Below are 12,508 nucleotides of genomic sequence, written 5' to 3'. Positions count from 1 at the left end.
ACAATTTGAATTTATAGAAGGAGGAAGCGGCAAGAGTATAAAAATTCCTAATATACGTTTCTGTATGTCACATTAGGCATAACTAAAATGACCGCATTCTAAACTTCATCTCTTCCCACTGAGTATTGAATAATAAGCACATAATATCGAATCCTATAAAATATTAAAATGTATGGTAAATAATAAATTGATCCGATTATGTAGCTTATAATTTTCAGAAGACGAATCATTTTTTGGGTATGTCAGAGATTTGTCGTAAGGATTCATTAGCTCGCAATCTCAACACAATGTCCAATAGTTTTCCAGACGATTATAACTTTTATCCTATGACGTGGTATTTACCATCAGAGTAAGATTTTTCTGATAAGTAGGTAATCGACATGCAATAAATATAATTTAATTAATTTTAGTTACATAAAATTTCAAACTTACATGAATCAACATAAAAGTGCAGCATATATTTTAAAACCAGCAACAGGAAGTCAAGGAACCGGGATATACATAACGAAATCTCCGAAAAAAATTAATCAATATAAACAGATGATTTGTCAACTTTATATTTCCAAAGTAAACAAAAACAATTATTGTAAAACTATAAATAATAATGTATATTATTACATATTTATATAAAACGTTAATTATGTAATAATATTGTTTTAGCCATTGTTGTTAGACGGCTATAAATTTGACATGCGTGTGTATACTTTAATAGCATCATGTGATCCACTTAAGATATACGTTTACAATGATGGTCTTGTCAGGTAAAAATAATATCGTAATATTTATTTCGTCTTAAATTTTGTATGATAAATTACAACGTTCAAGTATTCAACAATCCATCTAAAAATGATTTTTTACTGAATAATATAAATATAATAAGGTTACTGCAGATAGGCTATAGACAGTGGCGTAGACATGATTTCTGAAAAGGTGGGGGATCAAAAAAAGAACACGACATAGCTAAATGGGTGGGGGAAATTGGAAAATCCCCCACTCTCTCACCTCTCAAAACTTTTAACTGAGGTAATAAAATGCCAATGGGGGGGGGGGGGTTGATCTGACCCCCCACGTCCCCACCTTGTCTATGCCACTGTCTATACTTGAATATAGTTGAATAAGCGCAAAGACTAATTAATACTGTCACATTGCATTTGCCTCAATGGACAGCGTGTTTAGTTTAAATAATAAATTAATTAATTAATTAAATAATCCACGATTAATCATCACTTTTGAAAATCAATTTTGACCTGATTTAATTTTAGGTTGAGTTTGAATTCAAGATTCGAAATTTGTAGTTAAACTGATGCTGATATCCTATATTTTTTTATATTTTTAGATGGTTGAATTTTCCTACAGTTAATTATTGTAATATTTAAAGTTAATTTGGTATCTAACATAACTATTTTACAAATTTCATATCTAGCTATTATTTTAAAACCTCGTTTGAAATCATTCAGTCCACTCACAGTTTTCTTTTGTGGCCCATAAACGTATAAAATGGTTAGACATTTATTTATTATGTACGCGGTATGGTACTGTGTAGGTAAATAATTTATTTTGCCTACCTCACATTTCGTTTGCGATGCGATAATGCCATAATGGTCCAATAAACAATGCAATTCAATTTTCACCATTATAATTTCACAGGTTAGCAACGGAACCATATGCAACGCCTTCGCACAGTAATGTGAACGATCGGTTTATGCACCTAACCAATTACTCGGTAAACAAATGCAATAAAATGTACATCGATAACGAACTTTTTGGAAGTAAACGGTGAGATAGTAAAAATAAGCTAGAATACGTTATTAATTTTAGAATAATACGTACGACGTGTCGTTGGGTTTAGTCGAATTACAGCACTCGGTGATTGGCTCCGTTCAAAAGGCTATGACGTGAAAAAAATATGGAACGAAATTGATGACGTAATCATTAAAACCATGATCCTGGCCTATCCGTTTGTCAACCGCAGCTATCAGACGTGTTTCTCCGATCATAAATACACGCCACCATGCTTCGAGATACTTGGATTTGACATACTTTTGGATGAAAGATGCAAACCGTATCTCTTGGAAGTCAGATATATATATATATAATATTGTTGCATAATCGATGTGTAGTTATTTTTAACACCCGAACGTATATTGTGCTTAGGTTAATCATTCACCAGATTTTCACACGGACACTTCAATTGATAAAATAGTGAAACGAGAACTAATGATTGATACGTTTAAGCTTTTGCAGTTGGATAAGACTCTGAAAAAATTCGTTTCCGGGGAGAATAAATGGAAAATTCAACAACAAACCATTAAGACCGATAAAAACGTTTAGTATGTTTTATTATCAACATAGGCACGTCTCACCAGCCCGCACCCCATATGGAACATTGAAAGTTTTTCAAACTTGTTACCTTTTGTACACCGTTTGTATGGATTTTCATGAATATTTTCCACATTTACATAGTCATAATATTGAAGGTATAAATGAGCTAAAGAGGGTAATGGCCCGGTCGACGTATCGCCAGACCATCCCCAAACGAAATTTTAAATTTCTTACCGTCATTCCTTTTTGTACGTCATTTGCATGAATTTTTTTTTGTATTTAATTTTTAAAACTCTAATGGGTAGGCCAGTGAAACGTCACCATTTGTGATAATTTAATACGATAATCATATAAAATAGTAAATTTCACGACAGGTACTAATCTCAATGCGTTGGTAAATTATTGAACGTGATATAAAACTATAGTAAAACCAGTAACCACTGTACCTGTATAAAGAATTTTAAGAATCGTTTAATTTTGTACGTTAAATTAAATTGTAACGTTTGATATTCTAGGGTATTTTACCATACATAAACATTAAACAAGTTATTTTTTAAATTTTGTTGGTCAACTATTCTAACTATAATCTCAGCCCAATAGTTTGTTAATACAGTGAGTACCACTTAATGTGATCACATTGGTTCAGGCCATTTTTATTCTATTATCCAGTTGATGATTCCATAAAGCATATTTTTTTCAATATAATATTTGGTTTGGGATTTTCATTTTTGATTCCAATAAACGGTTGGTTCTATAAAGCAGTGATCACATTAAGTGGAACTCACTGTAATTTTGTATAATGTTTCCCATTATGACTACCGGTTTACTATTGTACCATTTTTACCTACCTACCGGCTTCCACGATTATTAAACTGAACATTTGTAAGCTATACTGAAATTAGCTTCAAAGAAAATAAAGACAACAATAATCATCTATATACCTTTCTTTCGGGTACTTTATTATAATATTGACAATTATGTACTTGATTTTAAAGTAATGTAATAGGTACCTTAATATTTTACTTAATTAATTTACTAGTAAAGTTATATTTTTTTTTATAAAACTTTAAAAATGATTAAATAATTTATTAAGTATCATATAACAATCTCCCATATTACCAATGGTTTCTACATAAAATAATGTATTGTTTTATTTCGTATTAATCTGTGTAAATCATTTTTAGCAAACAAAGAATATTAAGGTGCAAAGAACATTTTGAGCAACAAAATAATGTATGGCAAAGTAAGAATATGGGTAACTATAGATTAGTGTTCTCAGAGAAAAATGCGCATTTGTACGAACATTTTTATTATTGCAATGAAAGTGCAATTTACCGACACAAACGTCGTACATCATTACATCAAGAATCTGAAAAATAATTTCAGGGAAAAGTATATTAATTGATTATTAGGTATAAAAATATATAATATTGTGGTTATTATAAACTTAAATAAATGATGAATATTTAAGGAACGAATTTTTTTAGAGTCTTATCCAACTGCAAAACCTTAAACGTATCAATCAATAGTTCTCGTTTCACTATTTTGTCAATCGAAGTGTCCGTGTGAAAATTTGATGAAAATAACACACCAATTATGTAACAATATTATTTATATTTGACTTCCAAGAGATACGGTTTGCAGTTTTCATCCAAAAGTATGTCAAATCCAAGTTATATCGATTGAATAAAATAATATGTTAAAAAGCAAAAAATCGGGTTTTCTCAAAATATTTTTATTCGTCAAGTCTATTGGGTAAATATTATAGAGTCGGATGTTGGTTTCGTCTCATTATAATTCTTTTAAATATTAAAAGTCTAAGACAGAAAAATCTACTAGTTTCTACTTCTTTGTAATTAAATGTTTGTCTATTCAACTAGACATGGGGAAATACTTTAGTAAATACTATCTATTACAATAATGCAAGACGTTAATTTCATTTCACAGGGGATAAAAAGAAAACCTTTTTTTCCGAAATATTGTGAACAAATAGTTTATTTATATGTTCTGATATTGAATAAGGTCCAGATTTTATAAACTTGGAAGCTGATTAACTTCTAAACTTAAAATAACTAGAGTACCTAGCTCTTATCTAGGTTGCCGGAATTTTGCCACAACGGTAGGTACACCATTCCCCTGTTATAGTTGCCCATCTGTGGTAATCAAATATTGATTTGGATGACCCTAAGCACCAGATAACAATATATAACTATCAAAAATAATATAAACAGTTAGTAAGTTTTAATTTCAATATGAAAATTATTGTAATATTATTTAAAATAAAATACCACTCTACAGTATTTATATTAACTAAGACTGCACTAGAGTTGCATGGTAACAATGTTATCCACATAAAAAAAAAATACTCCAAAAAATAAAATGATACAATATTAAAATTCATTAAAATAGTAATTCCTGGATCTAGTTCCGGTATTATGAACTCACAGTCATATATCTATAAGTCATTAGTGTTCTATAAAAGGCAATAACATAATATTATACGCAATAATTGAATAATGCATATTGTATATTATGTATCTCAATTTAATCATCATATTATGATTTATACCAAGTTATGAAATTTTTTAAATATTTGTTGGAAAGATTCATAAGCAATTTTTTTCATGAATGTTTTGGTAGTTTGCGTATTAAGTTGTATGCAATACTATATTGTCGTATTTAAATACCTATATTTTACACAACTGTAGCTGTAATTTATCGTATATTTGAAATTTGTGAATAGAACGAGCGTTCTCCGATGTTAAAGTAAAACAGTGTGTATAGTTATAATACTATTCATTTAGCCTTTGGCCAACGCGGGCCAATATAATCATATAAGTGATATCATCTAATGTAGGAATATAGGTACCTATAAATTACGTATGTAACTGTACTAAATGTTTCAAAATTCATTTACGAAATGAAAATTACGCGTATTACCGTATAACTACAATCACGGAAAAAACCAAACAATTGTTTGTACTATAAAAATAGTAGGTTTAGCTGTACATAATGATTGCTATAGGGATAGCTATAAGGTTGGTCAGATTTACTAAAATATTATAGTTAAGTTATTATAGTTATTCAAACTCAAAATATGCTATTTTAATTTTTAACTATATTTTTTAGTTAATTCAAACATTAAAAACTGCATTAAACAATAAAATATAGTAAAAATTACCATAACAAATAACTATATTTACATAGTCATAATAAGAAAATCATTTTAGTTATTTTTCCTATTAAATAGTGATATCTACTATAATTTGTTTAACTATAATATTATAGAAAATTTTTTTTTCCGTTGCAGTAGTTAATATTAATACTATAATGTAATTAATATTCTTTATCCAGTACTTACATTAATACTTATATATTTTTTTTAACCATTCCCAATTAAATTTCCCTATATATGTATTTCTATAAACCTCTAAATTTGGATTACACGCAGCATTTAACTGCAGTCATCAACACAACTAGGTATTATTACCTACTGTTTGTACATATTATTTAGTATATTAGTACACATTTGATTACCGACATTATTTGGGAAACACGCAAGTCTATTATTCTATTAGAATTATGCAAATATGGCAGTTTTATGATTTCACTGTAATCATAAAGGGAAAGCACGGTCACTCCTTAGCGTCCACCCAGCCTACCGGTGGGGCTATATGCACCGGAGGTTGCCCGTGACCAAAAACGGGAAGCAATGAGGATAGCTTGCGACCCGACCAGGGTGGCGAAGGCCACGTGCACGCCTCAGCCGACGGTACGGGCAACGGACGCACTCTCTCCCGACTTTGGTGGGAACGGGTGTGCGCCCGGTGCTCGTGGTCCTTAGACGACGCGCGGCCGGCGGACTGCGTGGGTAAAGCCACCGTACGTCGGCCGTGAACCTCCGTGGCTCTCGACTAGCGCACAGCGCTAATGTGAGGTCCACGGTTGTAGCTGCGTGGCACCAAAACCCGGGAGTCTTCGTGTAATATTATATTTTCATATTTACATAGGTACATTGTTTGTCAATAACGAGTTATAAAATCATAAAAAAATAATATTTTAACCATAATTATGTGATTATCCTTAGTCTCTAAAAATGGGAAAGGATAAAAAATAATATTGATTTTGAAGACTCGACTGTGGCGACTGTGGCACTATTTATTAGATGTAATTATTTTGTAGTAGGAGAAATTAAGCAGTTAGGGGAGGTGAATGGTCTTAGGGTGAAATAATGATGGTTAACAACGATATGGCAAGAAAATACGTGGAGTAAAATGAACATGCGGGGTTGACGACCTGCTTCAATGAAAGAAGAGACGCAGCTGGTAGTACCGGTTGCTGGTGTCTTTTGTAGGAACGACGGTTCGATGGTCCGCTACACGACCCAATATTCCTCGACGAATCGATATGGGTTTGTATACAGGTGCTGATTTAAGAGGGACTGTGAGTGAATGTACGCGTGTGTGTGTATGTTGAACAGCTGCAGTGAATTTGTATTTCTTTAAAGGGAGTGTGCGTAAAATCGTCCTACTACTGTATTATACCTACCTAATGTTATTTGGATAGTCTATATTGTAGATATATATGTTACCGTAAATGCCCGATCACTAGGTAAACCTAGGTTTTACTAGTTAATGCTAGGTTTTACTGTTTGTACTCAGTAAATGCTGAAATTTTAAATTTTATTCGGGCTTTTACTGAACACGTTGTGTACATCCTAGGATATACAAATTGACTTAGTAAAAGCTGATCAATATACGACACATAACATTTTAGCTGCGTAAATTATTAATTATGAATTATTGGATTTAAAACGTCAAAAAACCTTTCTATATTAGCCATATTAAAGTCAAATTAACAATGAAAATAAATATAATTAAAAATTACATTAATTAAACACAATTCAATATATTAAACACTACGCGCACAACATATATTACACTGTTCTACAAATGGATCCGTCTATCACGTAAAACCCAAACAGACTGAACATGTACCTAATAAAACCATATCTAAGCGATAAAGTATCCGTTAGTGCCACCAATCAATTGATATCAGTCAGCTATTACTAAGTTATATCATGATATAAGTTGTATAATATTAATCTTAAACTCGATAAAATACAAGTCCCTGCAACACACTGCAGTCGTAAATTTATCTTCGCAAAATAATTGTTATTAATCGTTGCAAGCAAAAATGTTTGAGGCAAAAATTTGAAAAGAAGAAATATAGATATAAGAATAAAAAGCAGGGAAATGGATGTCGCTCTGCTGTAGAGTAGATTACAAGTAGGTCATTGTATAATGGTTGTATTAGATTTGAATTCAATGATATAATATCATCGTATAAGAAAAACGATTCTGAGCGGAGACGGTTTGTCAGTCTGGATATTTTATATTTTGTTATTATTTATTTTATCATGTACCTAAGTTTAATTAATATTAAAATATGATAATTTTTTATTCGTTTCTATGGTGATAAACAAAGCGTTACAAATGAAAATCCCATTTTTAGCGTTTTTCTGTAATTTTCCGGTGGTTTTTCCCGTGGCATTAAATAACTATTAAGAAAATCGAAAAATGACCTCTCTAAAGTACCATCTTGATCCAATTTTCTAAAATATAAGGTACTATATGTCGAAACACTCCTTCTGGAAGAAATTTTGTATACAGGATATAAAAAGAAAAAGAAAAAAAAAACACCATTGTAAAAACAATAGCTCCCTCGCTCCGCTCAGAATCTAAAATTACAAATCAAATTTGAGAAAACGAAAACAAGCAAGATAATATGCAAAAACTTACATTATGAAATACAAAAAGAGAAGAAGAATTAACTACCACAGAATCAAAAAATAAAATACCATAGAAGAACGACGAACATTTACTGCTATTTATCGACATAAAAATATTGTACTCCAAACTGAGAACAATCTCTAAGAAAACATTTTTCACAAAAGGACCAATCAATAAATTTGTATATTCATATTTTTTTTTTAGGCACGCATCTAACATTTAATTATTTAAATAGTAGGATAAATTAACATTTAAGGCATAATATTATAGTCAACAAGCCGATACAATAATTTAGTGATAAAATAAGTTAGTATTTAATGTAGCAATACCATTAAAAAATGAGGGCATTTTTCCCAAAAAACAACGGGGACTGTCGTATATTGTAGACAGTCGTCACTGTAATATTATTTGATGTACACATAATATAGGTAGAAATTAATTTAGAAATTTAGATATTAATATAGGTCAGGCCAATGAAGCAAGATGTGCTGAGGCAATAATAATATTTTACTTTATAACACCGCCGTACGCGCAGGCGCGGGCAGCCACGTTGTCGCTGAGTGGTTCGGCGAGGACGTATAGGTACGACGATCGAGCTTGTGAAACGTCGATCGTAGCACGAACTTTAAATAAGTGAATTATTTATGTTTGTTTTATAATTTAATAATAATGTTTCCGACCTTGAAACCTTAAAGTTGAATATTATCTTAAAGTCTTCTTCGTCCTTACCATTAATATTGGAACAGTGCTAGTATTGTTTATTGTTGACGACGACTGCACTTTTTAATTGAATAGAATTAGCTTATTTATATAATATTGTAATATTTCTACAGTGAATTTTCTTCATGATTGTGTATTTATATCCCATAGGCCTTTAAATTTTTTTAAGAATGGTATTTATATTATATAGTGTTCAAAGTAAAGTAAAGCAAAGTAATGTTTTCAATTAATTGAATAATTTTTCCTCGACTTCAAATATAGCTGCCAACACAGTACTTGGCCTACTAAGTTTCACGCGTGAAGTGATATTCCGTCAACCAGATGTGGCTGCAGGTCGTAGTTTATATTGCAGTAATTAAAATTGCTATTGATACCATTAATATTGAACACATTGTCAATGAGGTTATTGGACACTGAACAGTGCTCTGGTTGTGGGGTCCTAATAGTCATTCAAATTTAGGATACGGACGTAGAATCGACAAACGCATACCATCGTTCCTCAAAGTTTAACAGTGCTAATCTGAATTTATTCTAGAGACAGTCGTTAGCTTAGAGCGTACGAAGGTAAGGTGTATAGTAGGTTTTACCGTGTGTCACTCTCGATACCGGTGATACCACAATACCTATTATTAATTTTTATTATTATTATTATTATAATATTATTGTGAAATATAAATACACTGTGTCTTATACATAGGCGTGTCCAGACTTCATCCGCAGGTCGTGCACAACAGTGGCATATTCAGAGGAGAGGTAACTGCCCCCCTACCACCAAAAAAAAAAATTATAATAATTAAATCAGTTTTACTTTTTTAATTTGGAATAAAAAACAATATACCTTTTATCAGATAAATAAATAACTAGGTAGGTTATATTAAATTGTATTTAGTAATTTTAATACTAATAATACTTCTTACAAATGTTTATTTTTACGTGATGACAATCAAAAAACTTAATACGAAATCGGAAACTTAGAAAAAAAAAATTAATATTATGCACAGCAAAATGTATTATGTACCTAAGTTGAATAAAATTTCGCGGGTCATGCCTGTGCATGACAGTCATGACTTGTAGACACGCCTATATGTTCGTATATGAAATTGATATTATACTGTGTTGGCTACTGACTAGTATTGTTTATTGTTGACGACGACTACACTGTTTAATTGAATAGAATTAGTTTATTTATATAATATTGTAATATTTCTGCAGTGAATTTTTTTCATGATTTGTACCCTATAGGCCTTTAAATTTTTTTAAGAAGGATATTTATATTATATAGTGTTTAAAGTAAAGTAAAGCAAAGTAATGTTTTCAATTAATTGAATAATTTTTCCTCGACTTCAAATAACTGCCAACACAGTACTTAGCGTGCTAAGTTTCACGCGTGAAGTGATATTCCGTCAACCAATTAAGATGTGGCTGCAGGTCGTAGTTTATATTGCAGTAATTAAAATTAGTTATAGATGCACTTAGGATAGATTTGATAAGCCAAATTTATTCGAAAACAGCTTTTAGTTAAATAATTTATCAGCGAAAGGCCCATCAGCCATGGGTTCGTTATATTATGTTTAAAATGTATACTGTACTAAATTCCTATTTCAAAATTCAAATCCTAAAACCACCTATGGTTATCGTGGTAAATATTAGTACTCATATTATTCTTCTTGTCGAGTCCGGTTTTATAAAATGCCAATAATAATAGTGCTAATATAATATATACATTTTTTTTTATAAAAACACAAACATAATAAGAAAAAATAAAAAATAAATTCTTAATACATAAAAAAACACAACTTAATAATGGAAAAAATAAATGAATACATTTGGTAACGAATTCGGTAAATCTAATAAACTAAAATCACACATACCTATTTGGTAACGTCCTAGATATTGTATTTTTAATGTAATTTTGCTATAATAATAAGTTATTAGTTATTAGTTATTAGTTTTTAACGTCCGTGAAGTTGGCACCCCCACTTTGAGCTATCGACTTCAAACCGGTGCCAATATTATGCAACTGATTTGCAAAAATTTGCAACACTAGTTTTGAAATTTTCAATATCACCCATTCTCCGGGGAATCCGATTTCCCGACGGGAGTGCTAACTTCACGTAGCACCATCACTTTGAGATATCGACTTCAAACCAGTGCCAATATTTTGAAGATTTTTTTATTTTTAATTAAATTCTATTAAGATTTTTTTTATTAAATATACATTTTTATTACGATTTTTATACTTGTTTTTTGCCAAACATACCAATTGATCTAATAAAGCGATAAGAATTCTAAAAACAGATTTAAATTTTTTTTTATTTATAAAAATATATACTTAATTAAAATAAAAAAAATATATTCAATCAAAAAAAATATTAATTGAATAAAACAAATCCAAATTTTATTTTAAAATAAGAAAAATCTATATTGAACAAAAAAAATCTTTATTTGATAAATAAAATAAATAGATTTTATCAAATAAAGATTTTCTATTCAATAAAGATTTTTTTTATGATTTTTACTAAATATTTAGGTCTTTTGATTTTTAATTTAGAATCTAAATATTCAATAAAAGTAATCTACGGATTACGGATTTCGGACCTATGTACAATTGTGATTTATTTAACATGTTTAGCCCGATTTCTAAGTATCTAAGTGATCACACTTATACGTGCGAAGTCGAGTTTGAAAAAACTACGTTGTTGTAATCTATTTTAAAACTACAGGCGTCTACTCAATGACTACAGGGTTTTAGGTATTTTTAAATGAAACTAGCAGATATGGTAGCTGGATACATGTGTAATCCAAAGGTGTAGGTTTCAAGTCAGACGTCTTATTATTCGATTTTTAATTAATTATTGAAATCGAGATTTACACAACTGGCGGCAACTGAGGTGATTCCTACCAACTTGGGTGATTCCTAGGTGATTCCACGCTACTAAGGTGATAGTATATGCTCCGAGGAATGCACTCATACCATTTTCAAAACCATAAGTCCAAAACCTGATTAACTACGATTTCCTAAAGGGGAGTAGCTACGATTCATGGAAAAACTTATATGTTCTGGTATGTTCTGAAATGTGCTCAATATCCCCCATATTGAGCACATTTCGTTTGGTAGCACGTATGCTTTGAACGTTCACCAAAACTCCAATTTTTGTACCACCGAAACAGTGCAATACCGTATATAGAATAATACAATACGCTATTGGTATATTTTTGGTATAAATTTATTGATATATAATCACATCGAATTTAAGTAATTATTAACATTTGTTTCAAATTTACGTATTTCTCCTCGTATGTATTGTACATTTTTGAATGGTGGTATAGCTTTTAATGGTTTAAATTTTCCAATCGGAAATTGAGTTTTGAATATTAATTCAACTTACATGATAAAATAAATAATAACAATATAAAATATCCAGACTGACAAACCGTCTCCGCTCAGAATCGTTTTTCTTATACAACGAAATTTTATCATTGAATTCAAGTCTAATACAACCCATTATACAATGACCCACTTGTAACCTAGTGTACAGCAGAGCGACATCCACTTACCTGCTTTTGTAATATTTATATAAATATAACATTATTAGCAAGTCAGTTTTCGCGGTCATTTGCAGTTCATATTATGCAAAATTTACGTAATTTATACAATAATTTTTAACATTTTA

At 30.4% G+C, this 12,508-nt stretch overlaps 1 protein-coding gene across 1 annotated transcript; it reads left to right on the top strand.

The window, feature by feature from the left end:
* The first annotated feature begins 216 nt into the window (after positions 1-216).
* Positions 217-4,009, top strand: LOC100164351 (tubulin polyglutamylase TTLL13-like). The gene is made up of 6 exons (XM_029485776.1): positions 217-349; positions 411-567; positions 661-761; positions 1,648-1,776; positions 1,850-2,330; positions 3,507-4,009. Exons 1-5 carry the CDS (start codon positions 240-242, stop codon positions 2,094-2,096), a joined length of 744 nt encoding a protein of 247 aa, XP_029341636.1. The 5' UTR covers positions 217-239; the 3' UTR covers positions 2,097-2,330; positions 3,507-4,009.
* Positions 4,010-12,508: the final 8,499 nt, after the last annotated feature.

Source organism: Acyrthosiphon pisum, chromosome X (assembly GCF_005508785.2).
Source record: "Acyrthosiphon pisum isolate AL4f chromosome X, pea_aphid_22Mar2018_4r6ur, whole genome shotgun sequence".
NCBI classification, from domain to species: domain Eukaryota; kingdom Metazoa; phylum Arthropoda; class Insecta; order Hemiptera; family Aphididae; genus Acyrthosiphon; species Acyrthosiphon pisum.
The sequence above is the reverse complement of the archived record's forward strand: the minus strand, read 5'-3'. Positions and strand labels throughout refer to the sequence as shown.

What these genes read in the sequence shown, in the direction of transcription:
- LOC100164351 (XM_029485776.1), top strand. Translation starts at nt 240, where the DNA reads ATGTCAGAGATTTGTCGTAAGGATTCATTAGCTCGCAATCTCAACACA. An exon ending in GTCAACTTTATATTTCCAAA is followed by an intron (nt 568 to 660) that starts GTAAACAAAAAC and finishes ATATTGTTTTAG; the next exon opens with CCATTGTTGTTAGACGGCTA. An exon ending in TACAATGATGGTCTTGTCAG is followed by an intron (nt 762 to 1,647) that starts GTAAAAATAATA and finishes ATAATTTCACAG; the next exon opens with GTTAGCAACGGAACCATATG.